General features: G+C 47.9%; 1 protein-coding gene and 1 long non-coding RNA gene across 5 annotated transcripts in view; one reads left to right on the top strand and one right to left on the bottom strand.

Moving 5' to 3' along the window:
• Window positions 1–19,488, bottom strand: part of LOC139245695 (uncharacterized) — a 369,717-nt gene that overhangs the window by 15,549 nt on the left and 334,680 nt on the right. The window lies entirely within an intron of this gene.
• LOC139245690 (uncharacterized) overlaps window positions 1–19,488 on the top strand; it is a 167,945-nt gene that overhangs the window by 44,255 nt on the left and 104,202 nt on the right. Inside the window, exon 1 of one of the 4 annotated variants that reach the window (XM_070871251.1) lies at window positions 18,830–19,001. The exons of the other annotated variants lie outside the window; for them this stretch is intronic. Within the exon in view, the coding sequence (XP_070727352.1) occupies window positions 18,950–19,001 (52 nt within the window). The 5' untranslated portion in view covers window positions 18,830–18,949. Of the gene's footprint in view, window positions 1–18,829; window positions 19,002–19,488 lie in introns of those variants that run through there. 4 annotated transcript variants of the gene reach the window in all.

The raw sequence follows: 19,488 nt of genomic DNA, 5'->3' as shown, positions 1-19,488 counted from the left end.
AGGCAGCTTGGAAGCAAATTCCGAATTCTGGTCTAACTCCTTAATTGCAGTTATTTTCCCAGCTCCTGCTCCCACCAGAGGAACTGAGTGTTTCTACCCATTGTCAACAGTACCTTTTACATCTTCCAATCTTCAAAATGTGGTTCCAGGGAAGCCAAGCTGATGAAAGAAAGTGATGCAAGGTTTACGAACCAATATAATGAATACAGGACAGCTACAAAAGGATAAATAAGAGAGTAACAGAGTTAACTAGCAATAAAAACATAAAGGAAATAAAAAGGCTTCTCCAAGCATATTGGGTAGTGAGCAGGTAGTCAGGGCTACTGAGAGATGGGGGAGACAAAGGTAGTCGTGGGAGGGTGGGAATGAAAGAGATATGACATAAGGCTTTTGTCTCAGCTTTCATAGAGGAGGTGGTTATTGAGATGTAGAACCAGCAGAGGTGGGGGTTATTATTCACACAGAGATTGGACACAACACACAACTTAAAATTAAGGTAGGTGGATGGTTTCCATCTCAGGATCTTGAGGGAAATGAGTGAAGAAATATTTCAAATGGGCACCCAGCACAAAGGGGCAGAAGGGGAAGCTCACATTAACGGTAACGATGGCACCTCTGCTTGGGCCCACATGCCACCTTTGCCCCTATGTCCAGCTGCCTCCATGTTGCATCCTCACTAATTCCATCCTGGCATCTTACCTGTCCGAGCATCAGCACTGAGACGCCCATTAGTGAGGCACTGGACAGTGAGAAGGGTTATCACCAGGCGAACCACTAGTGAGAATAAAGACCGAAGAGTGGAAGAGAGGATCAGTACCGTTCCACCATGGCAGGAGGAGAAACAACAGTCCTCCCAGGCCAATGATTTGGGAGCATCAGTCTCGTGAGCAGCTGGTGGAGACAGTTTCCACGCATGTGGTTGAGAGGATGGACAAGTGGGAGGAGTCCAGCACCAACATCTGCAACAATATTTATTCTTCCTGCACCTCCCAAAAGACTCCAAAAAGACTGATCAACCTACTCCTCCCCCTTAATACTTTTCTGCTAACTTGACTCCCCAGATTTCGAACCCCTCCCTCCCAAAATGGCGAGCTACCATATGATTAATTATAACGTGCCTTCAGCTTGGTGGTTCCATGCAAATGAGGCCTGACCCTGAAAATGAATCCGGCTTCTTACAGCCTACCTCAACAACAACAACAACTGGTATTTATATAGCACCTTTAACACAGTGAAACATCCCAAGGTGCTTCACAGGAGTATTATGAGACAATAAAAATTGACACCAAGCCACATAAGGAGAAATTAGCGCAGGTGATCAAAAGCTTGTTCAAAGAGGTAGGTTTTAAGGATTGTCTTGAAGGAGGAAAGAGAGGCAGAGAGGTTTAGACAGGGAGTTCTAGAGCTTAGGGCCCAGGCAACAGAAGGCATGGCCACCAATGGTTGAGTGATTATAATCGGGGATGCTCAAGAGGGCAGAATTAGAGGAACGCAGAGATCTCGAACAATGACCGACAGGAAAAGACCTACTGCTCCATCCAGCCTGTCCCACACAATTGTGATACCTTGTGTACCACAATATATACACTCCACCCCACTCAAAACCATGTGATTTCCTGGGAGAGATGAAAAAACAGAAAGAAACCCAGGCCAAATGAGGGAAAAATGCGGGAAATTCCTCTCCGCCCCCTGCCCCCAGGTGATCGGAACTAATCCGGGAGATCACGCTGGCCCTGATAATTTCTTGCAGTACCTACCTATTGTATGAGGTGATCTCCACCCCAACCAGAAACAGGTTCAGCGCTCGCTTGAAGAAATTCACTGAATCCGTGTCCATCGCATGAGCCAGCAGTCTGTTCCAGGGTAGAAACATAGAAAATAGGCGCAGGAGTAGGCCATTCGGCCCTTCGAGCCTGCATCACCATTCAATGGCTGATCATTCCCTCAGTACCCCTTTCCTGCTTTCTCTCCATATCCCTTGATCTTCTTAGCCATAAGGGCCATATCTAACTCCCTCTTGAATATATCCAATGAACGGGCATCAGTAACTCTCTACGGCAGGGAATTCCACAGGTTAACAATTCTGAGTGAAGAAGTTTCTCCTCATCTCAGTCCTAATTGGCCTACCCCTTATCCTAAAACTGTGTCCCCTGGTTCTGGACTTCTCCTACATCGGGAACATTCTACCTGCATCTAACCTGTCCCGTCCCGTCAGAATCTTGTCTGTTTCTATGAGATTCCCTCTCATCCTTCTAAACCCCAATGTATAAAGGCCCAGTTGATCCAGTCTTTTCTCATACGTCAGTCCTGCCATCCCATGAATTAGTCTGATGAACCTTCGCTAGACTCCCTAAATAGCAAGAACGCCCTTCCTCAGATTCGGAGACCAAAACTGAACACAATATTCCAGGTGAGGCCTCACCAAGGTCCTGTACAACTGCAGTAAGACCTCCCTGCTCAAATACTCAAATCCCCTAGCTATGAAGGCCAGGGTCCGCTGTTCCCTGGGCAAAGAACCACCTCCTAACATCTAACCTCGATCTGGCCTTACACAATTTCACATCGTGACCCCTGGTCCTCCCTAACCTTTGTAATTGGAACAAACTGTCAACTCGAACATAATCGCTTCCCTTCATTATCTTATAAACCTTGATTAGATCAGCCCTAAGTCTTCTCCAATGTGTAGAGTCCCAGCTCGTTTAGCCTACCTTGATAACTAGGAAACTTTAAACTGGGAACTAGTCAAGTGGCCCTCCTCTGCACCCTTTTCAAAGCCTCAAAATCACCCACCATGTGAGGAGACCAAAACTGGACACAGTGTTCCACGTGCAGCCTGAGGAAGGTCTCTTACAAGGGTAGAAAGTATACTCACTATTTTAGGATCTCTCCGCCCATCACCTGCCCGATGAATGCTCCACTTCAAGATTATCCCTGGGTCTCTAAGTGTAGTAGATCATTTACTATGAAGATAATTCTTCATGTGGGGAGAGGGGGTGAAAATGGGTATCTTTGAACTAGGCTGTGAGTGACAGTTTCATTCAATGGTCAGCGGCACCTTTATAATATTTGCTTAATATCAGTCTGGGCTTCAAAGCGAAGGATGGGTATAACTGTTCCTGAATTTGAAACTTTTGTTCATTGAAACTGATTATTTTTGTCAATTGCACCTCGCTCCTATTTTACTATCAGAATAACATGCCCATGGGAGACGTGCCAATCGCTGTCTCAGCCTTCACATTTTAACCTAATATGGTTTGCAGAATCAAACGTGGGCCTGAGTTGAGGAAATAGGCTGAGAAATGAGCAGGAGCCAAAGGAAACACTGTAAAGTCTGTGGTTTATGTGCTTAGCTCTCGAACTTGATCTTTATATCGTTGTGAACAAGTTTCTCACACATTATTCAGCAGAAGCTTTTTATTTTTCATTTCACTGATGCAAGTAAATGTCAGAAAAAATTTAACTTTACAGAAACCTCAATATTTGATGCAGCAAAACCACTTAATGTAAGTTAACAACAAGAACAACTGGTATCTATATAGCACCTTCAACAGGGTACAACGTTCCAAGATGTTTCACAGGAGCATTATAAAGCACAATTTCAACTGAACCACAGAAAAGCTTAGAAACAGAAATTTACAGCGCAGAAGGAGGACATTCCGTCCCATCGTGTCTGCAGCAGACGACAAAGAGCCGCACGGCCCTTCGTCAGCAGCCTAAAGGTTACATACAAACCCATGAACAATAACGGAAAGACAAAGAGCAACCAGTCCACCACACAGTACTGCAACACCCCTTATACTAAAAACATCGACACTCCACCCCAACTGGAGCCATGTGATCTCCTGGGAGAGGCAAAATCCAGATAAAAACCCAGGCCAATTAAGGGAGAAAAAATCTGGGAAAATTTCTCTCCGACCCATCCAGGCGATCGAAACTAGTCCAGGAGATCATCCTGGCCGTATTCTATTCCCTGTAGTACTGACCATTATATCTGTGCCGACCAACAAAAGGTCATCTAGTCTAATCCCAATTACCAGCTCTTGGTCCGTAACCCTGCAGGTTACAGCAATTTAAGTGCCCATCCAACCATCTCTTAAAAGTGGTGAGGGTTTCTGCATCCACCACTCTTCCAGGCATCGAGTTCCAGATCCCCACAACCCTCTGTGTAAAGAAGAACCCTCCCACAAATCCCCTCTAAATCTTCCACCAACCACCTTAAACCTCTGCCCCCTCGTATTAGCCCCCTCCATCAATGGAAATAGACCCTTACTATCCACTATCTCCAGCCCCTCAATATTTTGTACACCTCGATGAGGTCTCCCCTCAACCTCCTCTGTTCCAATTAGAACAAACCCAGCCTATCCAATCTGTTCTCATAACTGAGATTCTCCATTCCAGGCAGCATCCTAGTAAATCTCCTCTGCACCCTCTCGTACAATCACGTTCTTCTTATAATACGGCGACCAGAACTGCATGCAGTACTCCAGCTGTGGCCTAACCAAAGCATTATACAATTCAACATAACCTCCCTGCTCTTATATTCTATGCCTTGGCCAATAAAGGCAAGCATTCTGTATGCCTTCTTAACCACCTTATCCACCTGACCTACTTTCAGGGATCTGTGGACAAGCACTCCAAGATCCCTTTGCCCATCTACACTATTAAGTGGCCTACCGCTTAATGTGTATACCCTTTGCTTATTAGCCCTCCCAAAGTGCATCACCTCACACTTCTCTGAATTAAATTCCATTTGCCTACTGCTCTGCCTACCTGACCCGTAGATTGATATCCTCCTGCAGCCCATGACTTTCCTCTTCATCATCAACCACACAGCCAATTTTAGTGTTGTCTGCAAACTTCTTAATCATACTTCCAATATTCAGATCTAAATCGTTGATTTGTACCACAAAAAGCAAGGGACCCAGTACTGAGCCCTGCGGAACCCCACTACAAATATCCTTCCAGTCACAAGAACATCCATCAATCATTACCCTTTGCTTCCTACCTCCAAGCCAATTTTGGATCCAACTTGACACTTTGCCTTGGATCCCATGGCCTTTAACCTTCATGACCAGTCTACCATGCGGGACCTTATCAAAAGCCTTGCTAATCGTACGCACTACCCTCATCGACCCTCTTGGTTACCTCCTCAAAAAATTCAATCAGGTTAGTCAAACGCGATCTTCCCTTAACAAATCCGTGCTGACTGTCCCTAATTAATCCTTGCCTATCCAAATGCAGATTTATCCTGTCTTTCAGGATTTTTTCCAATCATTTTCCCACCACTGACGTTAGGCTGACTGGCCTGTAATTACTCGGCCTATCACTTTCTCCCTTCTTAAACAAGGGTACTACATTAGCAGTCCTCCAATCTTCTGGCCCATATCCAAAGAGGACTGGAAAATGATGGTCAAGGCCTCTGCTATTTCCTCTTTTACTTCACTCAACAACCTGAGATGCATTTCATTTGGGCCTGGGGACTTATCTACTTTCAAAGCTGCTAAACCCCTAAATACTTCCTCTTTCACTATATTCATCCAGAATATCACACTCCTCCTCGATAGCAGTATCTGCATTACCGCTTTCCTTTGAGGAAACAGATGGCAAGTATTCGTTAAGAACCCTACCAACATCTTCTGCCTCCTCACAGAGATTACCCTCATGGTCTCTAATACCCTTTCCTTAGTTACCCCTTACTCTTAATATATTTATAGAACATCTTAGGGTTTTCCTTAATTTTACTGGCCAAGAATTTCTCGTGCTCTCTCTTAGCATTCCTAATATCCTTTTTAATTTTACCTCTTATCTTTCTATATTCCTCTAAAGTATTTAGCCATTGATATGTGACATAAGTGTCCCTTTTTTTCTTAATCCTCCCCTGTAAGTCTCTAGACATCCAGGGGGCTCGAGAATTATTTTTCCCAGCATTTTCTTTAAGGGCACATGTTTAGCCTGAACCTTTCGGATCTCCTCCTTGAATGCCTCCCACTATTCCGGCACCGATTTACCCACAAGTAGCTGTTTCCAGTCCACTATAGACACATCACTCCTTAACTTAGCAAAATTAGCTTTTTCCCAATTAGTAACTTTTATTTCAGGCCTATTCTTGTCCTTATCCATAACCAACTTGAATCTGACTGAATTATGGTCACTAGCACTCAAATGCTCCCCCACTAATACCCCTTCATCTTGCCCAGCTTCATTCCCCAAAACCAAATCCAAGCCTGCCCCCTCTCGTGTTGGGCTTGTTACATACTGACTAAAACATTCTCTTCAATGCATTTCAAGAATTCCGCACCCTCTATACCCTTCACACTAAATTTGTCCCAATCATTATTTCCATCGTTAAAATCCCCTACTATTACTACCCTATGGTGTTTAGACTTCACAGCCTACATATTTGCTCCTCTATCTCCCCCCCACTGTTTGGAGGTCTATAATACACTCCCAGCTGTGTGATCGCCCCTTTTTTATTTTTCAATTCGACCCATATGGCCTCAGTTAATGATCACTCTAACATATCATTCCTCCTTACCGCTGTAATAGTTACTTTAATTTGTACTGCAACCCACCCCGCTCCCCCCCCCCCCTTTTTACCCCCCTCTCTATCTTGTCAAAATATCCTGTAGCCAGGATTATTAATCTTCCAAACCTGCCCCTCTTTCAGCAATGTTTCTGTAATGGCTATAATGTCATACTCCCAAGTGTCTATCTACGCTCTTATCTCATCCGCCTTATTCGCTATACTCCTTGCATTAAAGTATATACCATTCAGCACAGGAAGATCTCCTTGCTTACTACATACTAAGCCCTGTTTCCTCTGTTTTACAGATTCGCTTTGTAGGTTCTTGCTATCCAACTTCTGCTTTACTTCCTTCCCTATTGAATTTGTTCTCAGGTTCCCATCCCCCTGCCAAGCTAGTTTAAGCTCTCCCCAACTACACCAGCAAAACTCTCTGCGAGGTTATTGGTCCCGGCGCTGTTGAGGTGCAACCCGTCCGGTTTGTACAGGTCCCATCTCCCCAGAAGCAGTCCCAATGCCTCGACTTTAAAGCCCTCCCTCCTGCACCAATTTTCCAGCACGTGTTCATCCTCTCTATCCTTCTATTCTTGCACTCATTAGCACGTGGCACTGATAGTAACCCGGAGATAACTACCTTTGAGGCCCTACCCTTGACTCTGGCACCAGGGAGGCATAAAACCATTCGGGAGTCACGTGTACAGCCGCAGAAACGCCTGTCTGTTCCCCTAACTATAGAATACCCTATCACTAGGAGTTTTTTGTTCTTCGTCCCTCCCCCCTGTGCAGCTGAGCCAGCTTGGTGCCTTCGTCCTTACCGAAACTCAGAATTAAATATTGGTTTGAAAGTGAGATGGACTCACGGGGGGGACTCCTGCGCTACCTGCCTAGCACACTTACTACTTCTGGTGGTCACCCACTTCTCTGCCTGCACTCTTGGTCAAAGAGGTAGGATTTAAGGAGCGTTTTAAAGGAGGCAAGAGAGGCGGAGAGGCAGAGAGGTCGAGGGAGAGAATTCCAGAGCTTAGGGCCATGGAAGCTGAAGGCACGGCCGCCAGTGGTTCAGTAATTAAAATCAGGGAAGCTCAACAGGGCAGAATTAGAGGAGCGCAGACATCTCGGGTTGGGGGCGGGGCCGGGGGGAGGCTGCAGTGTGGGGGGGGGGCAGTTGTGAGGCTGAAGGAGATTACAGAGATAGGGAGGGACAAGGTCATGCAGGGATTTGATAAGAAGGATGAGAATTTTAAAATTGGGGTATTGCTTAAATGATAGCCAATATAGGTCAGAGAGCACAAGGGTGGTAGATTAACTAGATTGAGCGAGTTAGGACAGCAAAGTTTTGGATGACCTCAAATTCACATAGTGTTGAATATGGAAGGCCAGGCAGGAGTGCATTGGAATAGTCAAGTCTAGAGGTAACAAAGACATAGATGAGGGTTTCAGCAGCAAATGAGCTGAGTCTGGGGCAGAGACGGGCGATGTTACGATGTGGAAATAGGTGGTCTTAGTTTTGGCGCGGATATCTGGTCGGAAGCTCATTTCAGGGTCAAATACGACAGCAAGGTTGCGAACCGTCTGGTTCAACCTCAGACAGAGGTTGGGGAGAGGGATGGAGTTTGTGGCAGGGACCGAAGACAATGGCTTCGGGCTTCTCAATATTTAATTGGAGAAAATCTCTGTTCATCCAGTACAGGATCGGACAAGCAGTGTGATCATTTCGAGAGAGTGGAGGGGTCGAGATACATGTAGTGAGGTAGAGCTGGATGTTGTTAGCATACATGTGGAAACTGATGCTGTGTTTTCGCCAAAAGGCAGCATGTAGATGAAAAATAGAAGGGGGCCAAGGATAGATCATTAGGGGACACCAGAGGTAACATTGCAGGAGCAGGAAGAGAAGCCATTGCAGGTGATTCTCTGGCTACGATCAGATAGATAAGAATGGAACCAGGCGAGTGCAGTCCCACCCAGCTGGACGATGGTGGAGAGGCATTGGAGAAGGATGGAGTGGTGAACCATGTCAAAGGCTGCAGACAAGTCAAGGAGGACAAAGAGCGATAGGTTACCTTTGTCACAGTCACATAGGATTTCATTTGTGACTTTGATAGCCATTTTGGTTCTGTGGCAGGGGTGAAGACCTGATTGGAGGGATTCAGTATGGAGTTCCAGGAAAGATGGGCACTGATTTGGGAGGCGACAACATGTTCAAGGACTCTGGAGAGGAAATGGAGGTTGGAGATGGGCTGGCACTTTACAAGGACGGAGGGACAAGGATTTAATTTTTGAGAGGGGTGATGGTGACAGATTTGATGGAGAGGGTGACAGTACCCGAGGAGAGAGAACCATTAACAATGTTAGCTAACATGGGATCCAGAAAAGGAAGTTGTGTGGTCAGCAGTTTAGTGGGAATGGGTTTGATGGGGCAGCATGTGGCTTATGTGGACTAGATTGGGTCGGAGGGGGCACGAGGGAAGATCAGAGAACAATTAGAGGGCTGGGCCAGGGAGGATCCTGGTGGGCTAGGGGTAGGGAGGGAAGTGGCAGGGGCAGCTGAATGGATGGTCACAATCTTAGAGACAAAGACGTTCATGAGCTCCTCACACTTGTTGTTGAAGGTGAGGGTGGAGGAGACAGGAGAGAGGGGTTTAAGAAGACGGTTAACAGTAGAGAAAAGAAGCTGGAGGGTTTATCTTTACATTGCAAAATGATTCTGGAATAGTGAGTGATTTTGGCAGACCAGAGCAGGACCCGATAGTTCTTTATGTGGCCCAGCCAGATCTGGTGGTGAATGGTGAAACCAGTTGTCCGCTTTACCCGTTCAAGTCTGCGTACCTTGTACTTAAGGGAGTGAGGATGAGGGCTGTACCATGGGAACGGCCAGGGTGAGAGACAGTACTGGTTTTATTCGGGCCTCGGGTGCCAAAGGTTGTGGTGAGGTTGTTGTGGAGCAGATCGGTGACTGCAGGAATGTCGTGGTGAATGGAGGGCCAAAGGCTGGACTGTTGGGATTTTGGACTTGCAGTTGTGAAAGTTTTTTTTCTAAGGCAGACACAAAAGAAAGTAGGTTTGGGGGTGGGGAGGGAGCAGGATGTCGGGGGAGAGCGATGCAAAGAAGTGGTCAGAAATGGTCTTATCTGTGATTGAGACGATGGGAGTCGCAAGGCTACATGAGATGGCAAGGACACGTGTATTGCCTTGAAACTTCTTCAGCAGTCCCTCGGAGTCGAGAATGACTTGCTTCCACACTAATGAGTTCTCAAATGAATGATGAGTCCAATGCGGGTCCTACAGTCTCTGTCACAGGTGGGGCAGACGGTGGTTGGAGTGATGGCTGGGTACGGTGCTTGGATTGTCGTGCGCTCCTTCCGCTGTTTGCGCTTGGCTTCTGCGTGCTCCCGGCGAAGAGACTCGAGGTGTTCGGCACCTTCCCGGATGCTTCTCCATTTTGAGCTGTCTTGGGCCAGGGATTCCCAGGTGTCGGTGGGGATGTTGCACTTTTTCAAGGAGGCTTTGAGGGTGTCCTTGAAGAGTTTCCTCTGCCCATTTGGGACTCGCATGCCGTGTCGGAGCTCTGAGCAGAGCACTTGTTTTGAGAGTCTAGTGTCGGGCATGTGGACAATGTGGCCTGTCCATCGAAGCTGATCGAGTGTGGTCAATACTTCGATGCTGGGAATGTTGGCCTGAGCGAGAACACTGACGTTGGTGCACCTAGACTGCCAATGGATTTGCAGGATCTTGCGCAGGCAGTGTTGGTGTGGTACTTCTCCAGTGCTTTGAGGTGCCTGCTGTACATAGTCCATGTCTCTGAAGCATATAGGAGTGCGGGTAGACCACGAGCTTGGTGCCAGGTTTGAGGTCCTGGTCTTCAAACACTCTCTTCCTCAGGCGATCGAAGGCTGCACTGGCACACTGAAGGCGGTGTTGGACTTCATCATCGACGTCTGCCCTTGTTGACAGTGGCCTCCCGAGGTATGGAAAATGGTCCACGTTGTCCAAGGCCTTGTCATGGATCTTGATAATCGGGGGTTAGTACAGTGTGGCGGAGGCAGGTTGGTCGAGGACCTTTGTCTTACGGGTGTTTAGAGCAAGGCTCATACTCTCGTACACTTCGGTGAAGGTGTAGTCGATGGTTTGGATTTCGACCTCCGTGTATGCACAAATGCAAGCGTCGTCTACGTACTGTAATTCAATGACAGAGGTTGGATGAACATGGAGGTGACGGAGTTTGAACAGTTTCCCGTTTGTTCTGTAGATTAGTTTCACTCCAGCAGGGAGCTTATTGAGGGTGAGATGGAGCATTGCAGCAAGGAAGATGGAGAAGAGCGTTGGTGCAATGACACAGCCTTGCTTGACTCCGGTCCACACGTGCATTGGGTCTGTGGTGGATCCATTGGTCACGGCTTGCGTGTCATCGTGAAGCTGGCAGAGGATGGTGACAAACATTTGAGGGCTGACGAATTTGAGGAGGATACTCCATAATCTCTCACGGTTGACAGTGTTGAAGGCCTTTGTGAGGTCAAAGAAGGCCATGTACAGAGGTTGATGCTGCTCCCTGCATTTCTCTTGAACTTGACGCGTGGTGAAGATCATGTCTATGGTGCCCCTTAGTGGCCGGAATCGCATTGTGACTCTGGGAGAGGCTCTTCAGCCACTGGGAGAAAGCGATTGAAGAGGATACTTGCGATGACTTTCCCTGTGGCTCACAACAGGGAAACTCCTCTGTAATTACCACAATCGGACTTGTCACCTTTTTTGAAGATGGTCACGATTACAGCATCTGAGAGCCTCTGGCATGCTCTCCTCCTTCCAAATAAGAGAAATTAGTTCATGGATTCGTGCCAATAGTACTTTTCCACCATGCTTTAGTGCTTCAGCGGGGATTCCATCTGGTCCTGAGACCTTGTTGTTCTTCAGTTGTCGCATGGCCTTTTCAACCTCATGCCGGGCTGGGGTTGTGCTGAGGTGATGGTGGGTAGCATGCTGCAGAATGAAGTCGAGGACATTCATGTCAAAGACAGATTCTTGGTTAAGGAGATCTTCGAATTGTTCCTTCCAGCGGGCACTGACTGCCTCTCTGTCCTTAATGAATATGTCTCCGTTCTTGGCCCACAAGTGGGTTGTACCTTGGGTGCTTGGGCCATAGGTGGTCTTGACTGCGCTAAAGAATCCACGCATGTCGTGGTTGTGGGCTACTTGCTGGATCTCCTGCGCTTTTTCCACCCACCATTTGTTCATTCGGTCACGAGTTTTATTTTGGACATCAACCTTCAGACGTTGATAGAGCTGCTTTCTTGTTCTCGAGTTATGATGCTCTTTGCAGTTCAAGAATGCCTTGCGTTTGTGACTTATTAGCTCCTGGACCTCCTGGTCGTACTCATCGAACCAGTCTTGGTGTTTCCTGGTGGAGTGACCGAGTGTCTCTTCACAGGTGCTAATTATGGAGGCCTTGAGGCGGAGGGGTTTAGGGAGGATATTCCAGAGTTTAGGGCCTCGGCACACAGACTACAGTGGACACTGTGCGTCTCCGGTTCACTGGAAGCCGTCAGGTTGGTTGTGAGATGCTGGCTGAATGGAGCTTTCTTAGCAGGGTCTTTGAGTATTCCAGCATCAATTTCTGTTGCCACCATTGTTTTGGGGCTACATTGTCCATCCAGCAGTTGTCAGTCCTGTCACGGCGCGGGTGATGCACATGTCCTTGTGGTCCCTCACACAAACAATGATGTAGTCTCGCAGATACCAGTGCTTGGAGCCAGGGTGTTGCCATGAGGCCTTGTACTTTGGGTCGCTGGGTTCCCTGATGTAAGGAGAAAATCTATTAGTGGTGTTTGCAGGGCAGGCGTCCCCAGTGGCTGGCATCCTCACCTCATATTCCCTCTTTCTCCCCTGCTGTACCACCTGAAGCTTTTTTAAATCATTCTTTGCAATGTGTGTGTCGCGGCCAAGCCCTGCATTTACTGCCCATCCCCAGCTGCCCTTGAGAAGGTCGTGGTGGGCTGCCTTGTTGGACCGATGTAGTCTGTGTGCCTAGGCCCTAAACTCCGGAATATCCTCCCTAAACCCCTCCGCCTCACTATCTCTCTCTCCTCCTCTGAGACACTCATTGAAACCTACGTGTTTGACCAAGCTTTTGGTCACCTGTCCTAATATCTCCTTATATGGTTCGGTGTCAAATGTTGATAATGCTCCTGTGAAGCACCTTGGGACATTTTACTACATTAATGGTGCTATGTAAATGCAAGTTGTTGCTTTTCAAGGTACTCCCACCGTGCTTTTAGGGAGGGAGTTCCTGGATTGTGACCCAGCAACAATGAATATACATCGAAGTCAGGATGGTGTGTGACTGGAGAAATTGGAGGTGGTGGTGTTCCAATGTCCTTCTAGATGGTGGAGGTCGTGGGATTCGGAAATGCTGCCGAAGAAGCCTTGGTGAGTTGCTGCAGTCCTGCAGTAGTAAGTGTTCACTGCAGACACGGTGTGTCGGTGGTGGAGGGAGTCGTTGTTTAATCTGGGATAGTGAGTTAGTGCTCACTGCAGACACGGTGTGTCGGTGGTGGAGGGAGTCGTTGTTTAATCTGGGATAGTGAGTTAGTGCTCACTGCAGACACGGTGTGTCGGTGGTGGAGGGAGTCGTTGTTTAATCTGGGATAGTGAGTTAGTGCTCACTGCAGACACGGTGTGTCGGTGGTGGAGGGAGTCGTTGTTTAATCTGGGATAGTGAGTTAGTGCTCACTGCAGACACGGTGTGTCGGTGGTGGAGGGAGTCGTTGTTTAATCTGGGATAGTGAGTTAGTGCTCACTGCAGACACCGTGTGTCGGTGGTGGAGGGAGTCGTTGTTTAATCTGGGATAGTGAGTTAGTGCTCACTGCAGACACAGTGTGTCGGTGGTGGAGGGAGTCGTTGTTTAATCTGGGATAGTGAGTTAGTGCTCACTGCAGACACGGTGTGTCGGTGGTGGAGGGAGTCGTTGTTTAATCTGGGATAGTGAGTTAGTGCTCACTGCAGACACGGTGTGTCGGGGGTGGAGGGAGTCGTTGTTTAATCTGGGATAGTGAGTTAGTGCTCACTGCAGACACGGTGTGTCGGTGGTGGAGGGAGTCGTTGTTTAATCTGGGATAGTGAGTTAGTGCTCACTGCAGACACGGTGTGTCGGTGGTGGAGGGAGTCGTTGTTTAATCTGGGATAGTGAGTTAGTGCTCACTGCAGACACGGTGTGTCGGTGGTGGAGGGAGTCGTTGTTTAATCTGGGATAGTGAGTTAGTGCTCACTGCAGACACGGTGTGTCGGTGGTGGAGGGAGTCGTTGTTTAATCTGGGATAGTGAGTTAGTGCTCACTGCAGACACGGTGTGTCGGTGGTGGAGGGAGTCGTTGTTTAATCTGGGATAGTGAGTTAGTGCTCACTGCAGACACGGTGTGTCGGTGGTGGAGGGAGTCGTTGTTTAATCTGGGATAGTGAGTTAGTGCTCACTGCAGACACGGTGTGTCGGTGGTGGAGGGAGTCGTTGTTTAATCTGGGATAGTGAGTTAGTGCTCACTGCAGACACGGTGTGTCGGTGGTGGAGGGAGTCGTTGTTTAATCTGGGATAGTGAGTTAGTGCTCACTGCAGACACGGTGTGTCAGGGGTGGAGGGAGTCGTTGTTTAATCTGGGATAGTGAGTTAGTGCTCACTGCAGACACAGTGTGTCAGTGGTGGAGGGAGTCGTTGTTTAATCTGGGATAGTGAGTTAGTGCTCACTGCAGACACGGTGTGTCGGTGGTGGAGGGAGTCGTTGTTTAATCTGGGATAGTGAGTTAGTGCTCACTGCAGACACAGTGTGTCAGTGGTGGAGGGAGTCGTTGTTTAATCTGGGATAGTGAGTTAGTGCTCACTGCAGACACGGTGTGTCGGTGGTGGAGGGAGTCGTTGTTTAATCTGGGATAGTGAGTTAGTGCTCACTGCAGACACGGTGTGTCGGTGGTGGAGGGAGTCGTTGTTTAATCTGGGATAGTGAGTTAGTGCTCACTGCAGACACAGTGTGTCGGTGGTGGAGGGAGTCGTTGTTTAATCTGTGAAAGTGAGTTAGTGCTCACTGCAGACACGGTGTGTCAGGGGTGGAGGGAGTCGTTGTTTAATCTGGGATAGTGAGTTAGTGCTCACTGCAGACACGGTGTGTCGGTGGTGGAGGGAGTCGTTGTTTAATCTGGGATAGTGAGTTAGTGCTCACTGCAGACACGGTGTGTCGGGGGTGGAGGGAGTCGTTGTTTAATCTGGGATAGTGAGTTAGTGCTCACTGCAGACACGGTGTGTCGGTGGTGGAGGGAGTCGTTGTTTAATCTGGGATAGTGAGTTAGTGCTCACTGCAGACACAGTGTGTCGGTGGTGGAGGGAGTCGTTGTTTAATCTGGGATAGTGAGTTAGTGCTCACTGCAGACACGGTGTGTCGGTGGTGGAGGGAGTCGTTGTTTAATCTGGGATAGTGAGTTAGTGCTCACTGCAGACACGGTGTGTCGGTGGTGGAGGGAGTCGTTGTTTAATCTGGGATAGTGAGTTAGTGCTCACTGTAGACACGGTGTGTCGGTGGTGGAGGGAGTCGTTGTTTAATCTGGGATAGTGAGTTAGTGCTCACTGCAGACACAGTGTGTCGGTGGTGGAGGGAGTCGTTGTTTAATCTGGGATAGTGAGTTAGTGCTCACTGCAGACACGGTGTGTCGGTGGTGGAGGGAGTCGTTGTTTAATCTGGGATAGTGAGTTAGGGCTCACTGCAGACACGGTGTGTCGGTGGTGGAGGGAGTCGTTGTTTAATCTGGGATAGTGAGTTAGTGCTCACTGCAGACACGGTGTGTTGGTGGTGGAGGGAGTCGTTGTTTAATCTGGGATAGTGAGTTAGTGCTCACTGCAGACACGGTGTGTCGGTGGTGGAGGGAGTCGTTGTTTAATCTGGGATAGTGAGTTAGTGCTCACTGCAGACACGGTGTGTCGGAGGTGGAGGGAGTCGTTGTTTAATCTGGGATAGTGTCGAGCTTTGAGTGTTGTTGTAGCTGCACAACAGTGGAATTTTGAGTGATATGGCCGAGGCTGGTCCAGCCCATTCTTTATCTTTGTATCTGTCTCTCTCTCCCAAAAAATTGTGATTCTCTGTCAAAAATGTATATCTGGAATTTGGAAACTGAGATAACAACAACTTGCATTTATATCGCGCCTTCATGTAGAAAAATGTTCCAATGTGCTTCACAGGAGTGTAATCAGACAAGAGTTGACATCGAGCCACTAAAGAAGGCAGGTGATCAAACACTTGGTCAAAGAGGTCGGCTTTTAGCAGCATCTTGAGGAGAGAGAGGTGGAGAAGTGAAGAGATTTGGGAAGGAAAATTAGGGCCTAGACGGCTGAACCAATGTTTGGGGGAAGAGAATGAGGATGCACAAGAGGCCAAATTTGGAGGAACGTAGAGGCCTCGGAGGGTTATAGAGTTGTAGGAGGTTACAGAGGAAGGGATGGGCGAGGCCACGGAGAGATTTAAACACAAGGATGAGAATTTTAAATTTGAGGTGTTGGTGACTGGGAGCTAATGTTGGTCAGCGATGAATGGGACTAGTGCGAGTTTGGCTAAGGGCAGCAGAGTTTTGGATGAGTTCAAGTTTATGGAGGGTGGAAGATGTGAGGCAGGCCAGGAGAGTGTTGGAATAGTTGTGTCTGTAGGGAACAAGAGCATGGGTGAGGGTTTCAGTCGCAGATCGGCAGGGGCAGAGACGGGCGATATTACAGAAGTGAAAGAAGGCGGTCTAAGTGTTCCCAGATCACAAGCTCACAATTTCCTCTCCAGTAAAATTGTGAAAACACAGTAACAAGGAGGAACTCTCAAAATCATTTGTTCTTGTCCTCTCTTATTTGTGACATTTGTAACCAGACTGATTGTACTGGCTGCCTTAAATGTCACTGTGCACAGCCCAAGTGACCATCAGCAGGGGTGGGTGTTATCCCCAGTTTAAAGTGTATGTACACACGTCATCAAACCCACAAACAAAGCCGCTCTTTCAAAAATGGTCAATCCATAAATAATCTGCATCGGTTTTATTTACACTGCCTCCTTAATGACACTTCCGTAACAGGAATAGATTTTGGTCCTTCATACACGTGATTGGCATCCAAAACCGGGCCATGAACAACCTCTTCTGCTAAAACTGGTCGAATTATTTTTAGAAGCCGTACCACAACAGGAAAATGCCCAACCAGGGTATTTCCTGTAAATGCTGACCTGATCTCCTATAATAAGTGGTAATGTTAAGAATGTAGGAAGAATTAGGGATGAATTATACATAATCTACAACGCACACAGGCCCTGTGGCCCAATGGGTCCGCGCCGGTGTTGATACACCACACAAGCTCCTCCCACTCGAATTACCATCAGCCGTGGCTCAGTGGGTAGCACTCTCTCGGTGGGAGGGGCCAGGAGTGAGCAGGTACTGCTGGTTGTTTGATTAATGCTGGGGGTTGGAGTGAGTTTGTAAAAAGTTGCTGTTGAGTTTTGGGGATATTTTTTTCCGGTTTTGGGGCCTTTTTGGCCCATAAACAGCAGCCAGATGTGCTGGGCCCCTCAGAGAACAATGTTCCCAGGATGCATTTAATCAGGGGAGAAAATGTTGGGGGAAGGGAGAATAAAAGACCCAAAGATTTGGGCCGGAACCCCAGGAGATTTGGAAAAGAAAACACGGTGGTGGTTCAGTGCAAGGATAAGGAGATACGAGCTTGGGACATTATCCAGGCAGTACATGAGGACTGCGGTGAGAGAAGCTGCTTTGCCTGCTGACCAAAGCCCAATGTTGGGTTTGAGGTCTCGGTCAGTGGCTGAGAGGAGGTGGGAAGACTTTTACTGAGTTTGAAGGTTGGTGATAAGTTCTTGGATGTATCTCTGCTGTACTCTGAAGAGGTGATGGTCTCATTCTTAAACCTGACGGTTTATATTGCGGGCGATGTGCTAATAAAAAAGTTGGAGTCGTGGGACACTAAAATTTGCTCGGCAATAAAGAGGAGATACTCTCCAGGAACGCGGGAAGCAGGTGGAACCCGTTCTGTAAAGATGTGCTTCCCAGAGGGGATGATGTCATTACCCTGCAACATGAAATTTGAGACAATGGAAGGACTGCAGTACTTCCGGGTACTGCATGGTAACCAGGTGAAGATTTGCTATTATTGTCTCGGACACGACCAGCTTGGAAGAAGCTGTCCAGACCTGTACTGCTATAACTGCGGTGAATCTGGACACATTGCTTGGAGCTGCAAGCCAGAGAGCTGTGGGGTGTGTCACAAAGGCCCCACCCTCTGAATGTGAGGCAGAAGGAAGCCCCTTGAGTGACGAGGAGATGGGAGAATGAGCAGGAGGTGTGAGTGGAGTGGCTGGAGGAGCAGAGCAGGCGGAGGACACTGCCGGCGAACGGAATGAGAAAAGAGCACAAGAAGAGGCAGAAAATTGCGGAGCAGAGAACAGGACGGAGATGGTGGAAAACATACCAAGTGTGGTGGAAAAGGACAAAGACAGCGAGGGGCAGCATGGGTCAAGGGCAGAGTCGAGCCATAATACGGCTCAGCTCACCCTAAGGAATCGGGTGTCCGTGGGGGGAGCGGAGGTGGGAACGGGGTAAGTGTAAGTACTCCAAAGAAAGGCGGGGAGTCAGATATCCTGGGGAGCAGGAGGGGGCAAAACAAGGAGAGGGTGCAAGAGGCAGGAGTCTTAAAGGGGCAGCAGGACAACGAGTGGGGAGACAAAGAAGCCAAAAGGGAGCAAGATAGGTGAAGACGCACCATTGTCCCAGAGAGAGAAGAAACGGGGAGCAAGGGTCAGTGGTGGAGCTGAGGCCGAAGGGAGCGGCACTGTTGGAGAAACCACGATAGCAGGAAGACTGTCGAAGGGACATTATATAAGAACACAAGAAATAGGAGCAGGAGTCGGCCATACGGCCCCTCGAGCCTGCTCCGCCATTTAATACCATCATGGCTGAGATAAACCGAGACACTGTCTGCTCTCAGGTGGACGTAAAAGCTCCTCTGGCACCATTTCAAAGAAGAGCAGGGGAGTTATCCCCTGTCCTCGCCAATATTTATCCCTCAATCAACAACAAAAACAAATTATCTGGTCATTATTGGCTGCCCCGTTTCCCACATTACAACAGTGACTACACTCCAAAAGTACTACAGTGGTTGTAAAGCGCTTTGAGACGTCTGGTGCTCGTGAAAGGCGCTATATAAATGCAGGTCTTTCTTTGTGTGAATATGTTTTTTCCAGAGGACGGCCCACTTGCTCTTGTTATTCGTTCCTCTTTATGTGGTTTGTACTTGAGCTGTGAGAACCCTGTAAGGAAGTTCAGTGACAATCAGCTATCTCTGAAACATCGACGGTAGCATATTATACAGTGTGTGAATGAACAGGAATTTCATCTTTTAAAAATAATTAATTTGAAATGTTTGGCCCGAGGCTCACAGCCGTGACTCTGACCCTCTGTGTTGCAGTGGGTAAGTAAATGTCCAGAGTGGGGTCACCCAACCTGGGTTTGGTTTCATATGATCACATTTCTGAGTTTGATTTCGCGATTGTTGCCGGGTGGTGTGAGTCAGGTATTTTGCAGTCAGATATTTATGTTTAAGAATTGAGATATGTTGGGATTTCTCATGGTTCAGTGGACAAATACCCGGTAAGATGTGACACTGAGCCACACTGCCCAGTTATCCCACTCCTGGTCTGTGTGTGTGACTGCTGGGGTGTGGAGACCAATAGGATCAACTGCTCTTCCAGGCTGAGAAGCCATCCACGATGTATTGTTCAGATTCACTTGTGAAGAACAGGCGTTGGGTGAGCTATCAGTAGGCTGGCCCCTCCTGTGAGGTAAGAGACAGTATTATACTAAAAGCAAAGGCTGACACAAATGAAAAGCAATGTGGAAATAAAGCAACAAAGGGATACAAAGAAAGTAAGAGCTGCATAAAGGAATACAGAAAAAAC

This window comes from Pristiophorus japonicus, unplaced genomic scaffold, assembly GCF_044704955.1.
Source record: "Pristiophorus japonicus isolate sPriJap1 unplaced genomic scaffold, sPriJap1.hap1 HAP1_SCAFFOLD_231, whole genome shotgun sequence".
Taxonomy (NCBI): Eukaryota; Metazoa; Chordata; class Chondrichthyes; family Pristiophoridae; genus Pristiophorus; species Pristiophorus japonicus.
Note: the sequence above shows the minus strand (reverse complement) of the source record. Positions and strands in the feature narration are given on the sequence as shown.